At 47.3% G+C, this 21,681-nt stretch overlaps 1 protein-coding gene across 2 annotated transcripts in view; it reads left to right on the top strand.

Moving 5' to 3' along the window:
- Positions 1 to 21,681, top strand: part of LCT (lactase) — a 48,889-nt gene that overhangs the window by 24,971 nt on the left and 2,237 nt on the right. For both annotated transcript variants that reach the window (XM_087819433.1, XM_087819434.1), the window contains exons 7-14: positions 2,460 to 3,105; positions 6,030 to 7,580; positions 8,260 to 8,528; positions 11,755 to 12,045; positions 13,732 to 13,930; positions 15,189 to 15,391; positions 17,638 to 17,747; positions 20,178 to 20,312. In XM_087819433.1, coding sequence (XP_087675559.1) covers positions 2,460 to 3,105; positions 6,030 to 7,580; positions 8,260 to 8,528; positions 11,755 to 12,045; positions 13,732 to 13,930; positions 15,189 to 15,391; positions 17,638 to 17,747; positions 20,178 to 20,312 — 3,404 coding nt within the window. The remainder of the gene's footprint in view (positions 1 to 2,459; positions 3,106 to 6,029; positions 7,581 to 8,259; positions 8,529 to 11,754; positions 12,046 to 13,731; positions 13,931 to 15,188; positions 15,392 to 17,637; positions 17,748 to 20,177; positions 20,313 to 21,681) is intronic.

The raw sequence follows: 21,681 nt of genomic DNA on the forward strand, positions 1-21,681 counted from the left end.
TTTTATTGTCTATACGTGGCACATCTTATTATCCAACCAACTGTTGATGGACACTTGGATCTTGTTTTCTTGTCCATTCAGCTACCCTGTGTCTTTTGATTGGAACATTTAACCCATTTACATTTAAAGTAATTATTGATAGGTATGTAGTTATTGCCACTTTGTTATTTATATATTTTATCTTTTTCTTCTTCTTCTTAAAGAAGTCCCTTTAACATTTCTTGTCATACTGGTTTGGTGGTGATGAAGTCCGTTAGCCTTCTCTTGCCTGGGAAGCTCTTTATCTCTCCTTCGATTCTAAATGACAGCTTTGTTGGGTACTCCTTCGACTTCTTATCCCTCCAGCTGTGGGTCCTGAGATTTTTCTACAGAGACTTCAGTGAGAAAGTCCACCTCACTTTTCTCCTGCAGTCATTCTTTTATATATTAGTTAGAACATTATAATACCATTAAAGACAAATTTAAAAGAAAAGGTTTTTCTCATAAGTCTTCCAGGCTGGGCTTCCTTGCATTCATAGTATAGTCACAGTGTGCATAGTATAATTTAGCACCCGTTTTTAAAAGTAGATTTTATTTTTAGAGTAGTTTTAGGTTCACAGCAAAATTGAATGGAAAGTACAAAGGTATCTCATATACCTGCTAACCCCATACATGCATAGCCTCTCCCATAATCAACATAGCATTTGTTACAATTGATGAATCTATATTGACACATCATAATCACCCTAGTGCCCATTTTTCACTTGACATGTTAACACTTTTCCATGTTACTACACAGTCACAGTGACTGTTTTTGATGGTTGTCTAATATTCCACTGCACACCCTGCCTGACACTGACTAGTATAGAAGGGAAGCATTCCTGCCTTTTGGGAAGCATCACAGTTTACTGCTGGAGTTTAGGACCCTGTTGAGGACTAACATTTGGGACATGAGAAGCATTCAGGAGTTTCACTTCCTAAGGCATATTTTGATCTGAAATTCTTCAAAAGTAAGTGTCATCATCTTCAGGTAATAAGGAAAGGGAGCTGAGCAGTAGCAAGCTCTCCTCTGCACACCCAAGGTTCTGCTTGTGCTTTATATGTACAATCTCATTTAACCCTCCTCTGTGGATCCCTAAGTACTTGCTTCTTGCAGACTAGGAAGCTGAAGTTGACAGAGAAGATTGTTTGAGTTTAATGAGCAAGTTAGTGCCTGGCTGGGCGTTGCTCAGCAGTTGAGCATTGACCTAGGATCCGGGAGATTGCGGTTCGATTCTCTGTCAGGGCACATGCCCGGGTTGTGGGTTCAATCAATGACTCATCATTTATGTTTCTCTCCCTCTCTCCCCCCCTTCCTCTCTCTGAAATCAATAAAGATATATTTTTTTAAAAAATAAGCAAGTTAGTGACAGAGTCAGGATTTAAATCTAGCCTTGTCATAGTCCGGACACCCTGCTTTTGTCTGTTTTCTCATGGTGCTCCTAGGAAAGCTGTTGATTTTTGTAAGACTACCAGTTATGTCTACAAAGAGACTCCTGGTTGTGCCCTGGCCGATTTTGCTCAGTGGTTAGAGTGTCAGCTCACAGACTGAAGGGTTCTGGGTTCAATTCCCGGTTAAGGGCATGTTCGATCCTCTGCTGGGGTCAGGGTGAGTGCAGGAGGCAGCCAGTTGATGTGTGTCTCTCACATCGATGTTTCTCTCTCTCCCCTTCCCTTCCACTGTCTCCAAAAAAAATCAATGGAAAAAATATCCTCAGGTGAGGATTAAAAAAAAGATTCCTGGTCATGATGTTTCTTTTTAGATTTTATTAAATAGAAAGAACTGGTAATTTTAAGTAGAAAGGATTGTCCCCTCCTTTGTGGATTAACTAAAATGATCTCCACTCCCCATTAGTTGTTGAATAATTAATCAATAAGTACTTATTGAGAAAGGAGGCAGAATAACATTGTGGGTGACAATCCAGGCCTGGAGTCAGATTGCCAGCATTATACCCTCTCTGGATCTTGTTTTCCTCACCTGTATAGCAGTAATAATAACTGTACTAGCCACATAGTTGTTGTGAGGATTACATGAGTGAATTCATTAACAACTGTTATTGTTAATATGGTTATTGATGCTGTTGCTATTAACTTTCGGTGGTAGTGCTGACTTGTTGACATTCTTCACATTGTTGCTATTGGGGGCACTGGCGTTGATGTTGTTGATGTCAGCACTGTCCATATTGTTGACTTGTTGACGTTGTCAGCATCAGTCTTAACTTCTTGTTGATGTTTTGACATCGGTGTTAACTTGTCAATTTAATGACAGTGTTGACATTAGTGTTGATGTTATTGATGTTGACATGTTCAGTGTCACTGTTGTTATTAACTTGCTGATATTATTGACATTGGTGTTAATTTGTTGACGTTGTTGACTTGCTGTTGGCTTGTTAGTGCTGTTGTTGCTACTAAGCAACTGTATCTCCTTTCTTCTTCACAAGGTTGCTCACTTGGTCCTCAAGGCTCATGCCAGAGCTTGGCACCTCTACAACAGCTACCATCGCCCACAGCAGCAGGGGCAAGTGGGCATCGTGCTCAACTCAGACTGGGCAGAACCCCTATCCCCAGAGAGGCCTGAGGACCTGAGAGCCGCTGAGCGCTTCTTGCACTTCATGCTGGGCTGGTTTGCACACCCTATCTTTGTGGATGGAGACTACCCAGCTGCCCTGAGGGCCCAGATTCAACAGATAAACAAACAGTGCCCCAGTCCTGTGGCCCAACTGCCTGAATTCACCCAAGCAGAGAAGCAGCTCCTGAAAGGCTCCGCTGATTTCCTGGGTCTGTCCCATTACACTTCCCGCCTCATCAGCAAAACCCAACAAGACACCTGCATCCCCAGCTACGATACTATTGGAGGCATCTCACAACACGTGGACCCTACTTGGCCCCAGACCTCATCCCCTTGGATTCGCGTGGTGCCCTGGGGTATAAGGAGGCTGTTGCGGTTTATATCCTTGGAATACACAAGAGGAAAAGTTCCAATCTACCTGGCTGGGAATGGCATGCCCATAGGGGAAAGTGAAAATCTCCTTGATGATTCCTTGAGAGTAGACTACTTCAATCAATATATCAACGAGGTGCTCAAGGGTAAGAACGTGGATATGCTGGTGATTGGAAGGTGGGTGGTACTTCTTCAGGTCTTCATGGTTTTGTTTTATGGGGAAAAGACAGTCTCCCAAGTAAATGAAGCCAAAAAGTAGTGTTGAAGAGCATGAGTCCTTCACATCAGCCTCCTAGGACTCAAGTCTTTGCTCCTATATTCTTATACCCTAGAAACCTCCCTTCTAAATTCTGCCCATCTGAGTCCTATCCATTCATTAAGCCTCCTCACCTTTTTTTTTTAATATGTTTTTATTGATCTCAGGGAGAGGGATGGAGAGGGAGGGAGAGAGAGAAGCATCAATGATGAGAGAGTCATTGATCGGCTGCCTCCTGCAGGCCCCCTATGGGGATCGAGCCCACAACCTGGGCATGTGCCCTCACCGGGAATCGAACCGTGATCTCCTGGATCGTGGGTGGATGCTCAACTGCTGAGCCATGCTAGCCGGGCAAGCTTCATCTTTTATTGCATTTATTTAACAAGTATTTATTAACTGCATATTGTGTACCAGACACTGTGTAAGACAGTAGGGGTACACTACTGAAAAAAATTGTCTTCCCATAGGTATTCACAGGCTACAGAGGGAAACAGAAAATTGCAACATAGGGTGATAGTGGCATTACAGATGGCAGGAGGACACTTCAGATGGGACTCCAGCCCAGCTAGGTGTGGCTCAGCAGTTGAGCATCGACCTAGGATCCAGGAGATCACTGTTCGATTCCCAGTCAGGGCACATGCCCGGGTTGCAGGCTTGATCCCCAGTGTGGGGCGTGCAGGAGGCAGCTGATCTGTGACTCTCTCATCATTGATGTTTCTATCTCTCTCTCTCCTCTCCCTTCCTCTCTCTGAAATCAATAAAAATATATAATTAAAAAATAAATTTTAAAAAGATGGGACTCCAATCCATTAATTCTTCCTTCTTTGCTTCGGTCACATTGATCTTCATCTCCTTTAACTGGCTATAAAAACATACATCTCATATTATTTACTTTGATCCAATTAATCCATATCTACAGTTTCATTCTGACATAACATACTGTTTCATGTCTTTTTATTCCAAGAAAAAAGGAATGGCAAGTAGGTTTCATCTCACATGTCAGTCCTAGTCAGTCGAGAGTGGCTAGTCGTCTGACTAGAGGAGCTACGATGAGAAGATTTCAAGGCCTTGTCTAGATTCAAAGAGAAAGAGTTGATAACCAATACTTGCCCGGGTCACAGAGGGATAGACACACATCCCACTGAGAGAGGTCAGACCCTCTATACTCTTCACTCGTACTCTTCTCAGCATCAAGGTTACAATTCTGTAATCTTCATGATCTTTTTTTTCTTCCTTTTTTATTTAATTTATTGGGGTGACAATGGTTAATATGAACATACAGGTTTAAGGTGTGAGTTTCTATGTTACAAGATCTGTATAATTTTCGTAATCTTGGAATCCATTTAAGACATTACCTATTGCCCGGCCGGGCGTGGCTCAGTGGTTGAGCGTCGACTTAGGATCCAGGTGATCAGGGTTTGATTCCCAGTCAGGGCACATGCCCAGGTTGCGGGCTCAATCCCCAGTTGGGGGCGTGCAGGAGGCAGCCACTCAATGACTCTCTCATCATTGATGTTTCTCTCTCTCTCTCTCTCTCTCTCCCTCCCTCTCCCCCCCCCCTTTCCTCTCTCTGAAATCAATGAGGATATATTTTTAAAAAAAGAAAAAGACATTACCTCAAGTGATCCTTGACACAGCAATATGCAGTCAAAAGGGACAGACATTTTCCTCGCAGGACAGCTATGAAAACTGATGCTCTGAGATATTAAATGGTGTCCCCAAACATCCTGTGAGTGGAACCACAGGCCTTTCTATTTCTGGCTCAGGTCTTCACTCTACCCGCTAACCTATGAAACTTTTGTTCATCTTTATGTTCCCAGACCCTGGCACAGCCTGGAGACAAAATAGGAGCTTGCTGAATTACTTATTGAATGAGTAAGCAACTTTTCCTGCCTCTTATACAGTTAGTGTTTGTCGAGAGGCTGTGCGATCTGATAGAAATGAGGCTTAATACTTTGCGGACTCCCAGTTGGAGCCCCCAGCCACTGCCTTACTTTGGCTCTGGTTCTTGGTTGACTTGCTAGACCATCTTTATTTTCTCACAGTTCTGGAGTCCAGAAGTCTGAAATCAAGATGTCAATAGAAATGTTCTCCCTCCAGAGGTTCCAGGGGGTGTCCTTCCTGGCCCCTTCCGTCTTCTGGTCGCTCCAGACATTCCTCGGTGTGTGGCTATATCACTCCCATCTCTGCCTCCATCATCACATGCTTCTCCTCTGTGTCTCTGTAAGGATGCCAGTCATTGGATTTAGGACCTACCTGGTTAGTCCAGGATGATCTCATTTTGAGATCCTTAACTTGATTACATCTACAAAGACCCTTTTCCAAGTAAGGTTACACTCATTGGTACCAAGGGTTAGGACTTGGACATATCCTTTTGGGGACCACCATTCAACCCACTGCACCAAGGACTATATTTCTTTAGGCTTTATCTCTCTCCCTCTTTTTTTAAACATGTGTGATCATTTTTTGTCAAGATTGCTAAACATAAACCACAAAGAACAAAAGCACATTTTAAAAGGTTAAATTATTTATGTGCTCTATAGAAAACCAAGGTGTCCTGATCTAGCAGATGGGGCACATTCTCTCCACTATTCATTTTAAGACAAGGATGCTCCTTTGGATTGAGTGATGGCCATGGATGTGGCCTGATGTTCTCTTGGGTCTTGTGAGGTTTCCTTATTCTGAGGAAGAAAAGGGGTTAATGTTTTTGGAGTAACCCAAGTCACCTCCAAAACTTTCATGTCAAAAGGAAAACCCTCAATAAGCAAACTAACAGAGACTTTAAAATAATACTGTTTTTGTTTCTCCCCACAGCTGTCAAGGAGGACTCAATGGATGTTCGCTCTTACATTGCTCGTTCCTTCATCGACGGCTTCGAAGGGCCCTCAGGCTACAGCCAGAGGTTTGGGCTGCACCACGTCAACTTCAACGACAGCAGCAAGCCAAGGACTCCCAGGAAATCTGCCTATTTTCTCACCAGCATCATTGAAAAGAATGGCTTCGTCACCAAAGGAGTGAAAAGACTGCCACCACCCAGTACAGTAAACTTCCCCCCTAAAAGCAGAGCCTTCACTTTTCCATCTGAGGTGCCGTCCAAAGCTAAAATAGTTTGGAAAAAGTTCTCCAACCAACCCAAGTTTGAAAGAGACTTGTTCTACCATGGCACGTTCCGGGATGACTTTCTGTGGGGCGTGTCCTCATCTGCCTATCAGATCGAAGGAGCTTGGGATGCTGATGGCAAAGGCCCCAGCATCTGGGATAACTTCACCCACACGCCAGGCAGCAATGTGAAAGGCAATGCCACTGGAGACATAGCCTGTGACAGCTATAACCAACTGAATGCCGATCTGAATATGCTTCGAGCTCTGAAGGTGAAGGCCTATCGCTTCTCTATCTCCTGGTCTCGGATTTTCCCAACTGGGAGAAACACTTCTATCAACAGTCATGGTGTTGATTATTACAACAGGCTCATCGATGGCTTGGTGGAAAGCAGCATCGTTCCCATGGTGACACTGTTCCACTGGGACCTGCCCCAGGCTCTGCAAGATATTGGAGGCTGGGACAATTCTTCCTTGATTGAGTTGTTTAACAGCTATGCAGACTTTTGTTTCCAGACTTTTGGTGACAGAGTCAAGTTCTGGATGACCTTTAATGAGCCCACCTACCAGACATGGTTGGGTTATGGCTCAGGGGAATTTCCCCCAAATGTGAAGGATCCAGGCTGGGGACCTTACAGGATTGGCCATGCACTCATCAAAGCTCATGCCAGAGTCTATCACACTTACAATGAGAAATACAGACAAGAGCAGAAGGGCGTCATCTCTTTGAGCCTCAGTGCACACTGGGCAGAGCCCAAGTCACCGGAGGTCCCAAGGGATGTGGAGGCAGCTGACCGAATGCTGCAGTTCTCACTGGGCTGGTTCGCCCACCCAATTTTCCGAAATGGAGACTATCCTGATGCCATGAAGTGGAAAGTGGGGAACAGGAGTGAACTGCAACACCTGACCACATCCCGTCTGCCAAGTTTCACTGAGGAAGAGAAGAGGTACATCAGGGCTACAGCCGACGTGTTCTGCCTCAACACCTACTCCTCCAGAATCGTGCGGTATATAACACCCAGGTTAAACCCACCCTCCTACAAAGATGACGAGGAGACTGTTGAGGAGGAGGACCCTTCATGGCCACCTACAGCAATGAACAGAGCTGCACCCTGGGGGATGCGAAGGCTGCTCAACTGGATCAAAGAAGAGTATGGTGACATCCCTATTTACATCACCGAAAACGGAGCAGGGCTTACAAATCCAGAGGTGGAAGATACCGATAGAATATTTTACCACAAAACCTACATCAATGAGGCTTTGAAAGGTATGTGCGGGTTCATGCGCCCTTACAAAATCTTCCAACATCCATATGCCATGTGCCTGAAATGACTTGGCAGAGTGGACTGCAAACCATCAACAAGTCTCTCTCTTATGTACCAACTCCATAATTCTTTCCCTGTCTGGGGTTACCTTTCCCTTTGGAAATCTGGAAAATGCTATGTAGCCTCCCCAAATGTACACACACACAGTCCCCACAAGAATATTTTCATGGCTCCATTCATCTATTATTGAACAATTACTGTGTGACAAGTTTTATTCTAAATGATGGGAGAACAGCAGTGAACAAAACAGAACTTTCTGCTGACATGGAGCTTATATTCTGATGGATTCCATGCAAACCCAGAGCAAGGAACTGTTCTGTAATTCACATTTGTGTTTAACTTCTAAGTGAGCTGAGACTCTTGAATTTGAAACATATCCCTTTACCCCAACAAAAGAATTTGATTTTACAAAGCTCAGTCATTAATACTTGTCCGGGGGCATCAGTGCCGGCAAAAAACAAAGACACACAGGATGATCTGTCTGTCAGGGATATGTGGCCTATATGTACAAGTTGATGGTTTAGGGCTAATGTCTTGAATTGAGCCAGTACTTGGTTGGGCTTCTTGGGGTCCCTGCCCAACTGAGGTAAAGCTCTTCTCTTTCCCTTGGAATGTTCCCAGCCTACAGGCTCGATGGTGTAGACCTTCGAGGGTATGTTGCATGGTCTCTGATGGACAACTTTGAGTGGCTAAATGGTTACACAGTCAGGTTTGGACTGTACCATGTGGATTTCAACAACACCAACAGGCCTCGCACAGCAAGAGCCTCCGCCAGGTACTACACAGAGGTCATCACCAACAACGGCATGCCACTGCCTCGGGAAGACGAGTTTCTCTATGGTCAGTTTCCCAAGGGCTTTATCTGGAGTGCAGCTTCTGCTGCCTATCAGGTGAGGCATTCAGGGCTGTTTGGTCCCATCTGTTGCATACCTACTGTGCACCAGGCTCTGGGCTCAGAGGGCAGGGTGAGCAGGGGATTTCCATAGACTGTGGGAGGGAAGTGCAGGATGCCATCGGGGGTGTTCCAGGGGACCTCTTCCCAGGCAGCCCTGCTTCACACTCCCCGTTCAGGCAGACCCACATGGTTTCAGGGCTACGCTGGGGTGGGTGCTCGCGGGCCAGAAGGAGCAGGTGGAGCCTGGACAGAAACACTTAGACGAAGACATGCAAATAGGAAGGTTCTCTGCTGGGTGCCTTTATTTCTACCTGGTCTCCTCCAAACAGGCAATTTGCTCAACATGGCTAGCAAGGGGGCCTGGGTTTTTTATGATGTCCTAACGTCATACTATCACCTTATTTTTTGCAAAATGAAATTTACTAATACAGAAAATATGACGCTTTTATTTTTCCCCCCAGAAAAACCAGATAAGAAGCAAAGAGTGACTTGCTCAGGCCTTTAGTTGTGGGTCCCTGCTTTACATCTCCTGCCTCCATTTATTTTCTTCGCTACAGGAGGGGGCTCTGTATCTTCAGGGTGGGGCCTGGGCAGGGACAGGGATAAGAGCTGGCTTGGCTGGGTATGCTCAGCCCTCTGGTTTTTCCAGATGACAGTAGCTGCCGAAAATATGTTTGAGGTAGACAAGCGTTCACTACCCCCGGGTGACCACACTGCCAGGTTATAATGGAGTCTCAGGCCAAATGCTGCCACATACAGACATTTATTAGCTAAACACACAAAAGCCATTCATGTTCCTATTGTGTGGACTAGAGGAAACCCTGTTCTTGGCCCTGTTAGGTGCTCTGGCCAACTCTTCACATGAAAGGTTCCCTTGAGGAAATGCCAAGACTTCTGAGACGCGCTTCTGTTGTTCTTATTTCAGGCAAACAATTCTCTGTGGCAGGTTTCCCCAGCTCGGCCTGATTGATGTTTTGGATGGACTGTTTTCTGTTGTGGGCTGTCCTGTGCGCTGTGGGATGTTTAGCAGCATCGCTGGGCTCTACCCATAGATGCCAGTAGACTTCTCCCCCAGTTGCAACAACCAAAAATGTCTCCAGGCATTAGGGACAAAAGAGCCGCTGGGTGAGAGCCACGACTCCACGGGTTTACAGCTGGGCACGGGAAGGGGTAGGGTTGATTGTAGGGCCCAGGCTGCAGGCCTTGCTGGATTCTGAAACCCCATCTGTGCAAGGGCAGGAGAGTCTTGAAAACATTTCAGTCGCCCACATCTTGAACGATTGAATTGGAGTCGGTGAGCGCCCATTCCGATTCATCACGGCAGTCAGCAGGCATGGTTCTCGCCGTTTGTCACGATGAGTATTCTAATTAGCAAGGTGTGGGGTGTGAATCGAGAATGGGTGAGATTTGCCTATAGTGTAGGCTCCCTGATTAGATGCCATCTTACTGTGTATTCTCTTTTTAAAACCTTTTATTTTGAAATCTTTTTAAACATAGAGAAAAGTTGCAGAAATAGTAGAGGGCTCCCATATACCCTTTTCCCATACTCCTCAACTGTTAACGTTTTACCATTTACCTTATTTTCTCTCTGTGTATGTGCATAATTGTGTGTGTGTATACACACTTTATATATATATGAAACTGACTTTATCACCTGAACAAAAATTTCTCTACCATAAAATTAAGAAGTATTTTGTAGCTATAAGTAATTTATGGGGAGCTCCTTAGAGACTATATAAAGATCCTGTTTCTCATCACATTGCACCCACTAGTGTTAGCAACTGTTGATAATCTTTGCCTGAATCAGTTATTACTATGATAGTTGACAAATGGTGATTTTTCTAATTCCCTTACTCCTTTACAGGATTATGTGGCATTCAGCAGAAAATTCGAGCTTGGTTTTTCTCCTATTTATTTATATTTTATTTATATATAAATATGTGTTGATATATGGCATCAGTTTGGTCTTATGGAGTCCTATTTTATTCAGCGGGTGGGACTTTCACTGTCATTGTGTGTTTAGATGCTCTAATTATCCCACATTTTTGCCAGGCACAGTGCCTTTGAGCTGGACCCTGTGTCTTTTTTACATGGCCCATCATTCTCTGAGCACTTCCCAAATTCTTTCCAGCACAAGGTATCCCAGGTTCATCTTGTACCTTATCTGCCCCCACCCTGTCATTAGCCATTTCTCTAATGAATCCTGGTTCCTTTTATTAGATAAGGGCACCTAGAAACCAAGGTGTGGGCACTAGAGGTGCTCACTGCTGCTGGGCATCATTACTTCCAGTCCCTCCGTGGACAGAGCTACGAAGTCCATGTGCGTGTTCACACACACATGTACACACGTGCATGTGCACTTATACATGTTTCTGCATCCACCTACATCTCTATGACCATTAAAAACCATGAGTTCAGCTCCAACCCACTTCCACAGGGTTAGTGCTAGCTTTCCCATTTTCCATATTTGTACTCCTTTCCCCAATAGTGAGAAACCTAGCTCCTGATATCGTCAACATAGTCACTTATTTGCTCAGTCCCCCTGCATTCACTGATCTCCCAAGTACGGAAGCTACCTCCTCCACCCATATAGCCCACACAGGTGCATTCCTGCCACCCTCATAGGGGCTCTGCAGGTCATGTTCTTGGTTAAAATGCCACACTACCTTAGCTGCTTCCAGTCACATAATATCATACTATATATGCTGAAGTGTTTTAAAGTAGATTACAGAAATTGGACCTGTCAGACTACCTAAGCCTGTAGGTAGTTGTTTGCCCAGTGGCTTACGGTAAGTTTCCCCTTAGGTGGGAGGAACAAAAGGAAGCGAGAAACAGTGACATGCATCCTGATCAGAAATTCTGCCCCCACAGCCAGCACCACTGGGATTTTTTGGCCATAATTAGGGCTGTGGCACGTAGAATGGTTCATTCAAACTTTTAGTGAGCACCCACTATACAGCAGACACTGTTATAGTAACTACTAAGACACAAAGATGAAAGACAATTCCTGGACCATACAGTCTGCAGGAATGCAGGGGACAGTGCCGTGATGTACAGAAAGTATGTCTGGGAAGCCGTAGGAGTTTAGAAATTGGAGGGAGCCCATCGAAGGCTCCTAACGGAGGTGATGCTGACTCACCTCCAGACATTCCTGCCGACAGAAAGGAGCTTGTGAGGGTGTGACTGCAGGACTTAATTAGGCCATGTCTTGTCATCTTAAGATCGAAGGTGCATGGAGAGAAGATGGCAAAGGACTCAGCATTTGGGACACGTTTTCTCACACACCGATGAAGGTGGGGAATGATGACACCGGAGACGTGGCCTGTGACAGCTATCACAAGATTCCCGAGGATGTGACCGCCTTGAGGAACCTGGGTGTGTCCCACTATCGCTTCTCCATCTCCTGGCCTCGTGTCCTCCCCGATGGAACCACTAAGTACATCAATGAAGCGGGCCTGAGCTACTATGTGCGGCTTATCGACGCGCTGCTGGCCGCCAACATCAAGCCCCAGGTGAGGTTGGGCTTGGCTGGGCCTGTCCAGGTGGGGGAGCCAGCTGGGCCAGGGAGCACATTTATCGTGTAAACAAAAGCTGTTTTCAAATCTAATTTTTTAGTTGTTAAATTCAAATGGAGAAGAGGTCAAAAAGCATAAAGGAGTCTGCAGAGTAGATTTTCCTTCCATCCTGACCCCAGCCATCCAGTTCCCTTCCTGTGGGCCCAAGTTTGCTAGGTTCGCATGTCCTTCTGTGCGTGAGGAAGCCGGTAGATGCATCTGTGTGTGTATATTTCTCTTCCCTCTTTTCATAATGTAAGATACTTGCTTTTACTTAACAATGTCTCTCATAGGTATTTTCATATCCACAGAGTTTCCTCATTTTTCCTCTCTAATTACTCCCCATCAATGGGCACTCTCCCCTGTGGCGTTTCCGCTCTTTTGCCCTTATAACCAATGCTCTGGTGAGTAACCTTAGACATACAACCACCCACATGGGTAGTTTATCAGCAGGATCTGGTCCCAAGGGCAGAACTGCTGGAGCAAAAGTGTGTGTATTCCTAAGCCGTGATTTATGAACAATGCAGAAGCTCAGTTGTGCGCTTCCTTTGCTATCACCAAAATTTTAAAACTTTGCTTGAGAACCTAAGAACACGTTTCTTTTCCCCCGGGCCATTTATGGCAACGCGCTGGAGAGCACCTGTTCTATGAAGCCAGGCGTGTCCTCCGTTGCCGTGGAGACTGCACACGGCCCAAGCACAGTTCCCACATCACAGCCCCTTCTTCCCAGCCTACTTTTTCTGGTATGACATCTCCCCACACTGATAGCACTGCAGGAAGAAACCAGCTATGGATCATTTGTTATGGTGAGTGCTGAGCATGACAGGGAGAAAGTAGCCAAGCAGCTGTCCTACAGGACCCCCTGATCTGAGTGGACAACGAGATTCATCACGTACAACAATTCAGAACAAGATCAGAGAGCACACAACTCAGAGCCGCACGATTCTGTTCCCCTTGAGGGCACTGAGACACCGCAGCGGGGGGCGGTGCAAGGCCGAGGAGCTTCAGGGAGGTGTGGGTCTCAAAGGGGAGCATTTGGATGGGTGGGCGTGCAAGGGAGGGCTTTTCAGGCAGAGGGAAGGACTTGGGCCTGAGCTGACGGTGGATTGTGGCCCAGTGCAGACTGAGACGAGACCACAGCGTGGCCAAGATGGGGTGTATCAGAGGCATTGAGGGGAAGTCCAAGAGAAAGAAAGGCCACCTCCTAAACATGGCCAGAACTGTTCCTCCCTGGCCAAGGGTCCCCTGAGCCACAGGGAGACACTCGGACACAGTGGATGATGACCTTGGGGTGTCCCTTTACATTAAAATGCTCTTCCATCCTGCTGGGCCCTCAGACTCTCAGCAGTCTGTCCAGGCAGGTTCTGATCCGAGTACCTCACAATGGTTCCATGAAGTGGAGGGCTTAGTGCTGAGCCCAGAATGGTGGGTGCACAGCCGGGACTCAACCCCAGGCTTCTCCACCCAGACGTGAATTTCTCCCTCTTCAACTCTGCTGCCCTCCCCCTGTGACCGAAGCACCTGTGAGCCTTTTTGGTCGATCGCTCATTCTCAGCCTTAGCAGCAAACGTGCTGGTGTGTGTATAGCTCCAGTGGCTCCCCATGCAAAGCAGGTTGATGGGACTGATGCTCTTGCTCCCACAGGTGACCATTTACCACTGGGACCTGCCCCAGGCCCTGCAGGACGTTGGCGGCTGGGAGAACGAGACCATTGTCCAGCGCTTCAGGGACTATGCCAATGTGCTCTTCCAGAGGCTGGGGGACAAGGTGAAGTTCTGGATCACGCTGAACGAGCCCTTCGTCATTGCGCTCCAGGGCTATGGCTATGGGACAGCAGCTCCAGGTAAAGGTCCAGGCCCCACCTGTCAGCTCCTTGGAGTGTGGCATTCTCAGCACCTGTAAGACATGAAACCAGGTGTCATTGGAGGAGGGGCCAGGAGAGCCCCGTGGAGGTACCTCAGAACCCGCCTCCCACTCAGGGTTGCCTGACGGGCAGCTCAGTTTCCCCTCTGACACCATTTTTGCTAAACATGAATTTCCAATGTCAGTGCCTCCCAACGGCTTCATTTCTTTGCTCTGAGACTCTGACATGCCTCAGATGGGAAGCTCCCTGAGTCAGGGATGTGGGCTGATGGAGGAAAGGACTATTCATTGGGCTGTACGGGTCCACAGCCTGTTTTCTGCAACTCCCAAATCCTGACGCGTTGCATAACTGATTTGCTGACCTGACCTGAACCAGCATCAGGCTGCTCATGGTCTTTCTCCCACTTCAGTTATGCGCAGACGTGTAGGTGCCCCTGGTTACCGAGGGCTGCTCTGTGCCCTGCTGGGGCTACACGTAAATACATTATATGAGATTTATTACTTTTATGAGACACAAAACCCTTTTTGTTCCAAAACATAGTTGACCCTAAAAACTTTGAATGAGGGGTTTGTGGGCCTGTCCCTTCAAAACACCCCGTTTGCCTTTTCTCCAGTTCTGAGCTTAGGAGTAAATTTGTGATCATCTATGTGATTCCGCGTCATAAAAGCTGGGGAGTCACAGGGAGATCCTAGAGTCATTGCCAGGTGCATCTCCCACGGGTCCTCGGTTGGCACTCTGGGTTACCATTCCTCCAACACATGGGAGGTGGCCTCATACCGTCGGCTCTTGAGGACTCTGTCAGCTGCTTCCATCGGCTGTATTCCCCAACCTCTGCTTTCTCAGCAGGTGCCAGGATGTCAGCTCCCGAGGTGACTCTTCTGGGTGCTTTGCTTGAAGCATATGGGCCGCTCTTTGGGGGAGGGGCACGGAAATGAACGTTTATCAAGTACCTTGTCTTTGCAGACACAGTGCTGCTGGGTGCTCCGCATACACTATTTCATTTCCTTCTCCCAACAACTCCCAGTCACTCATTTTGCAGAGGAAGAAACTGAAAGGCTGGAATCCTTGCCCAGAGTTACATGGCCCGCTAGTAAGAAGTGGAGCGAGGGTTTAAATTCCATACTTGCTAACACCGAAATCTGCATTCTTCCTCCCAGACACATGGTGGACATCTCCAGGCAGAGTGACACTCCCGGCCACGTTCATTCTTCGCTGACACCCATGTGTATGTTTGCAGGCATCTCCTTCAGGCCTGGCACTGCACCCTACATTGCTGGCCACAACCTCATAAAGGCTCACGCCGAGGCCTGGCACCTGTACAACGACGTGTACCGCGCCAAGCAAGGTGGCACGATTTCCATCACCATCAGCAGCGACTGGGCGGAGCCCAGAGACCCCACCAACCAGGAGGACGTGGAAGCAGCCAGGAGATACGTCCAGGTCTGTTTTCGCTCCGGGCACTGTTTTTACTCTTCCGTCTCCCCCTCCAGTCACGACCTCATGGAAACAGAATTAGATAGCGAAACAAAGGTGTAGGATCTAGGCCCTGTGTTGCTATTATCTGATTGTGTGAACTGGATAATATCACCTAACCTTGTTGGACCTTAGTTTTCTTCTCTGTGAAGTGGAGATGACCCACCTACCTCATATTTTGGGATTATCTTTTAAGTCTTAAAAAATTATTTGTACATGTAGTCCTTGCTGGGTGTAACATCAGCTTGAAGCTAACAAATAGAAATTCTATCCCTTCAGTGTCTGGCTTGACTACAGTAGCTAGGAAGGCTGGACTGCAGTGTTGCACACAATCTCTAGGTGTCACCATCTAATTTTATTTCCTCAGGCTAAGAATTCCTCAAATTGGGAATTTTAGACTGAAATTCATGGGTGCCCCCAATTCCATGAGTTTAAGATAAGAACATGAATCTTTTGGCTGTGGAATTTTGCTCCTAGGAAGTAGAGACACTAGTAAGCAGGTGCCAACAACAAGATCCCCCCCTATTTTAGTCTGGGCCCTGACAAGAGGAGAGAGAAAAGAATGGCCCTCATGGCACAGTTTTTCTCTGGCTCCTGTGAATGTCTTTGAAAGGATTAAAAAGCACCGTCTCCCAGGTTTCAGTCTCAGGAAGCAAAGCAAGAATCTCTCCAACCGGTCCCCATTTTTGGCTCTGGAGGAGCTTGCAGACTGCAGCTTTCAGAGGGGACACCAAGGGCTTTGGTTTGCCAAACTCTTCAAAAGAAAACTTGACAAAGGGAGTCAAATTAATAAATGAAAATAGAAGCTAAATTTTCCTGTTTGCCAGCCAGCTGGGGGGGAAAAAAATCTTAGAGCAAAATTAACGCATCCCTCATGTCAGACTCACAGAATATATTGAATTAGAGCAATCATTTGTTTTCTGAAATCAAAACCGAAACCTCAGGAAATGTTAGGCTGTAGTCTCATTAGATTGAGACACCTGCTGGTGAACCGTGAAACTGCAGCCCAGGACTGGGACACACACATCCTCTGGTAAAATCAGCCTCTAGGAAGGGCCTGATGTGACCTCAGAACGTGGGAACCTCTCCTACCAAAGGGTGTTCCAAGCTTCATCTCTGACTGATGCCCCACAATGCGGGCATCAGCTTGCAGGCGAGGGGACGATGTGGAGAGACAGAGAAGCCTCCCAGGACCCAGCATCTAGGCCTCATTCAAGAAAATAGATAGCAAAGCACCCAGTTTAGGACTGTGCATCCAATGCCATGAAACACCATCCTACGCCTGGGCGCCAGGACAGCCTTGCAGCTCAGCCGTCCTCAGAAAATTCTGGGAGATCCTTAGGCATGATGATGGGGAGGGACCTGCTCTGTGGTGAGAGAGGGACCCGCAGCCTGGAAGCTGGTAGTGCCCCCCCCTTCCGTGGGACTTTTTAAGGGCAGCTCAGTGCCTCTCCCCTCCAGCTGCCCTCAGCGGGATGGCAGCTAACAAACAAGATGGCTGGAAAGATCTTTGGGCCCTTGAGCTGCAACACGCAAACAGTTGCAGAGATGAGAGTTTAAGAATGGGATTTGGAACAAACAAGCAGAACAGAAACAGACTCAGATAAAATCATTTAAAAAATTGTGTCTTTATTGATTTCAGAGAGAGGAAGGGACAGGGAGAGAGAGAGAAACATCAGTGATGAGTCATTGATCAGCTGCCTCCTGCACGCTCCCTACTAGGGATCAAGGCTGAAACCTGGGCGTGTGCCCTGACTGGGAGTCACACGGCGATCTCCTGGATCATAGATCGACGCTCAACCGCTGAGCCATGCCAGCCGGGCTACAAAGAACATTTTGATGGTTGCCAGATGGGAGAGGAGTTGAGGGGCAGGGTGAAAAAAGAGAAGGGATTAAAAAGTACAAATTGGTAGTTACAGAATAGTAACATTGTAATAACTATGCACGGTACTAGATTTATCAAGGTGATCACTTTATAGGTTACATAAATGTCTAATCATAGGGTTGTACATCAACTGTAACTTTAAAATATTTTTTAATATAAATAAAATGGCAACTACTAAATACCCCAAAGGAGGGGGGAAAAAGCAATGGGATTTGGGAAGATATGAGGGGTGGGGTGGGGTGGTCTGAGGTCAGGAAGAGTAGGGAAGTCTCCAGGTACACCTACCTGTTAATGCTGAGGCTGACTGTCCCCGTAACCCCCCCTGCAGTTCATGGGAGGCTGGTTTGCACATCCTATTTTCAAGAATGGAGATGACAACGAAGTGATGAAGACCCGGATCCGTGACAGAAGCTTGGCTGCAGGCCTCAACAGGTCCAGGTAGGTTCTGGTGCCCCCACACTCAGCCAGGAGGCAGGGAGGGAGTCTGGTCTGTGGGGCCAAACTGAGGCCCCTGGGTAGACAGCACAGTGGGGAGAGCCTGGCTGGTGGGGTCAGAGAGGTGTGTCTGAGGCAAGTTGCTATATGTCTGAGCTCCCTTGCTTGCTGGGAATATTAAACATGATTATGTATGTGAAGTTCTTGGCCCAGGCCCTGGCACTGCTATGTGCTTGACAAAATGCAGTTGCTATTAGTTATTATCCTTCAGAACGGCCAGGAAATACATCTCCAAGGGCACCCACTTCTTATCAACCCCACTACTCCCTCCAAGGACAAATTTCCCAGCGCATCCTATCCCATCCCATAGCCTTCTGAGTGAATGCGGAGAGCAACGGGTGATGGCCTGCGTGTGCTTTTTGACATTTGGCCAGTAGGTGGCAAAATAGCAACATCAACAGCTAACGTATCCATCTTCTATTGGTACTTCTGTTCGTATATGAAGATGAGGCACAAATATTAGAGCAAGATCATCCAGCTAAATGATGGAGCTGGGATAGGAAACCAGGCTGTCTGATTCCAGGGCCCACACTGGGTGAGCCACCCAGCTGGGATGAGAGGTATGGGGTGTGGATGACCCATAAGCCCCAAGGTAGCACATGTAGTATAGCTCAAAAGGCCTCAGACTACCCCACATAGCCCAGCTGTCAGCAGTCCAGTCCCCACCCTTACAGCACACCTCTGGCCTGGTTAGGGCAGGTCCTGCTGAGCAGGCTGTGCCGAAAGGTCTGACAGCCAGTCTGGTCTCCAACAAGCTAGTGAGCATCCTGTCCATCGACACAACTGTGCTTTGTGCCCAGGTCAGATCCGGGCCCGGCCTGGCCCAGGTCAGAGTCCATGTAAAGAGGAGCTTCCAAGCTGGGCTCCTCAAGCTGCCGACACACCACCTGGGAAGCCGGTAACCCTCATCACTCCAGGGAATTCTATTCTCCAATTTCGTCATTCAGAGAAAGCTCAGAAGATGAGATCAGGGTGGGCTGGGTAGACCCAGGGGACTTCATGACAAGGCAGGACACCAGCCTTGACAATGACTAGCATTTGGGAGAACAGAGGACATTCCATCCAAAGGGAAGGACATGAGCACCAGCTTAGCTAGGAATGAGTGGGGCATGTGCAGCTGACAGCAGGGGGACTGGCCTGGCGACAGCGGAGGGGCCAAGGCCATGTGGTGAGGGGCTGGAGGCCGGGTAGCAGGGATCAGCTTTGATGGGTGGGCCCTGAGGAGCCTGAGCAGGGGAGCGAGGGGCATGACAGGACAGGGCTCTAGTGTTTTCCCAGCAATCTCAGAGACCGCAGGGAAGGAGGGTTTTGATAACTGGTAGCAGGAAGGTCAGGATGAAGGCGTCAGACCTTAGGGAAGCAGGGCAATCCCTAGGCAGCCCTCAACCAGCAAGCACCAGGGGCTCCTTGTCAGGGGCGGACATAGTCGGATTGGGCTGAGAGGAACCTGTACGTGCTGTAAGCAAGTGCCTGTTAGTCACGTTTTATAGGAAAGTCTCAGAGAACATGAAAAATGCTCCAGCAAGTGCTTGTTTTACAAAAGCGTAGTGAAATCATGTGAGCAGAAAAGTTCTAATCTCAAGAGTTCAATCAATTTAATCTGTAAAAATATTTCCCCTACTAAGGATAGACTTTGGAGAAAAGAGGCGAGCCTAAGCAAACCACAGCAAAGCAGAGTAACTTACAAAGGGCAGCTTGGGGAAATACAAATGACAGAAGATATAACCTTAAGGATTAGTCTTGAGGCATGTGCCTCAGACACGTTCTTGATTTCAAAACCTACTCTAGATGGTAAATATCAGAAGTTGCATGTTTGTTTGTTTTTAATATATCTTTATTAATTTCAGAGAGAGAAAAGGAGAGAGGGAGAGAGAGAGAGAAACACCAATGATGAGAATCATTGATCGGCTGCCTCCTGCACGCCCCCTGCTGGGGATCAAGCCTGAAACCAGAGCATGTGTCCTGACTGGGAATCGAACTCTCATCTCCTGGATCTTAGGTCTGTGCTCAACCACTGAGCCACGCCTGGCCGGGCTGCATGTTAATTTTTGAAGGAAATAAAAAATACATGTATCTGCATGTGTGTCTCTGAAGGGGAGGTTTATACAAGAGTAGCTTGTAGTTTCATTCTGGCAACAGGAAGAGAGGGGATCTGGTAACAGTGGAGGGCAGTGAGGTTATGGTCTGGTAGGGGCACCTCGGGTACTTTCAGCAGCAGTGGAAGGGCCGCTCCTTGCTCCTTGTCAGCTGCATCCGTTACCACCGTGGTCACCTGTAGTTAACAGCACTCCCCCGACCCTGCCCCAGGACACTCTCCGCCCAGAGCATGACAGTTCCTGCAGCCCCACCCTCTTACTGGCTCCTTCCACCCAGGCTCCCGGAGTTCACAGAGAGTGAGAAGAGGAGGATCAATGGCACCTACGACTATTTTGGGTTCAATCACTACACCACGGTCCTGGCCTACAACCTCAACTACGACTCTCAGAACTCTTCCTTTGATGCGGACAGGTAAGACAGCCAGAGGGCCAAAGGCAGGCAAGTTGCCCCTTTGCCCACCTCTTACTCCGAGGCCTGCACGGCCTCAGAGAACCGCCTCCTGACACCGCACGTCCTGGGGGTTTCTGAGCTGAGCCCTGTCCCGAGACTCCTAATCAAACCCACTCAGTGCAGCAGTAATACAGCTGGGATTTCCAAGATGCTTTCCATCGAGATAGACAGGCCTAGAGTTTTCAAATAACGTTCGAGAAAAATCGCTCTCTTCCCTTCCCTTTGTCAAATTCAGTTAAAATAATAAGGTGGGGTTTTTTTTCCTTTTCAGGGTAAAGGTCAAACTATTATTTTTGTATTACACAAATAATACATGTTCACAGTGGAAATGTTAGAAAGCAAGGATAGACAATGCTTCTGTATGTCACTTCAGAAGAGTGTGTGTGTATTCAGACTATATATAGTTTATATAGTACATTTTATACATACAGTTATTACCAAAAAAACGGATTACATGTATACACACTATTTTGTTTCTTTTATTAAATTTAGAGCGAGGAGGGAAAAGAGATCGATTTGTTGTTCCACTTATTTATGCATTCCTTGGTTGCTTCTTGTATGTGCCCTGACTGGGGACCGAACCCGCAACCTTGGCATATCAAGACAATGCTCTAACTGGCCAGGGCTATTTTCTTCCTTTTCTATCAAGCATCTTTCCGTCTCATTAGTGTGACTCTTCTCAAGGCTTTTTCTTTTAGAACAAATGCCTAAACCACCCCCTGCATCCTGAAACCACCAGAGTCAGGCTTGGCAAGGGGGCTGAGAAGACCCCTGCTGTTCCTCATTCGCCCACTAGATTCTCGCTGCCTCCCTGGTGACCTGTGCTCAGTTTTTGAAACAGCCCACATTCAGTTCAGCTGAGCAAGATAAATCCAGTTATTAGTAAAACTAAATGGTTGGGGATTTTTAAGAACGTGGATGTAAGAAGTATCTAAATAGCTGTATTTGAAACGTATGACTCTCAAGACAGTTGAGCTTCTGCACCTCCCCCAACAGGTGCTCCTTTGGCACAAGCCATTGCCCTCTTGTCTCTCAGTGGAGAGAGAGGCAGGGTCTTGGGCACTTGAAGCAGGTCCCAGCCACTGCTTCCTGTCCTCACAGAAAGGGGTTTGGTGCCTGTGGCACTGACCAGACAAAGGTGACTCAGGGAAGCCGGTTCTCTGAAGACACAGCATTCACATCCCATTACAGACGTGGCCAGGGAAACCCAGAGCCCTTTCACATCCAGTGTGAGGTGTCTGCAGAGCCCATGGAGGGTTAGGTCCGTGAGTGAGGCCATTCCCCTACACACACTGAGAGCTAGGACAGAGCGCTAAGGTGGCTTGTCCAG

Source organism: Miniopterus natalensis, chromosome 8 (genome assembly GCF_054644295.1).
Source record: "Miniopterus natalensis isolate mMinNat1 chromosome 8, mMinNat1.hap1, whole genome shotgun sequence".
NCBI classification, from domain to species: Eukaryota; Metazoa; Chordata; class Mammalia; order Chiroptera; family Miniopteridae; genus Miniopterus; species Miniopterus natalensis.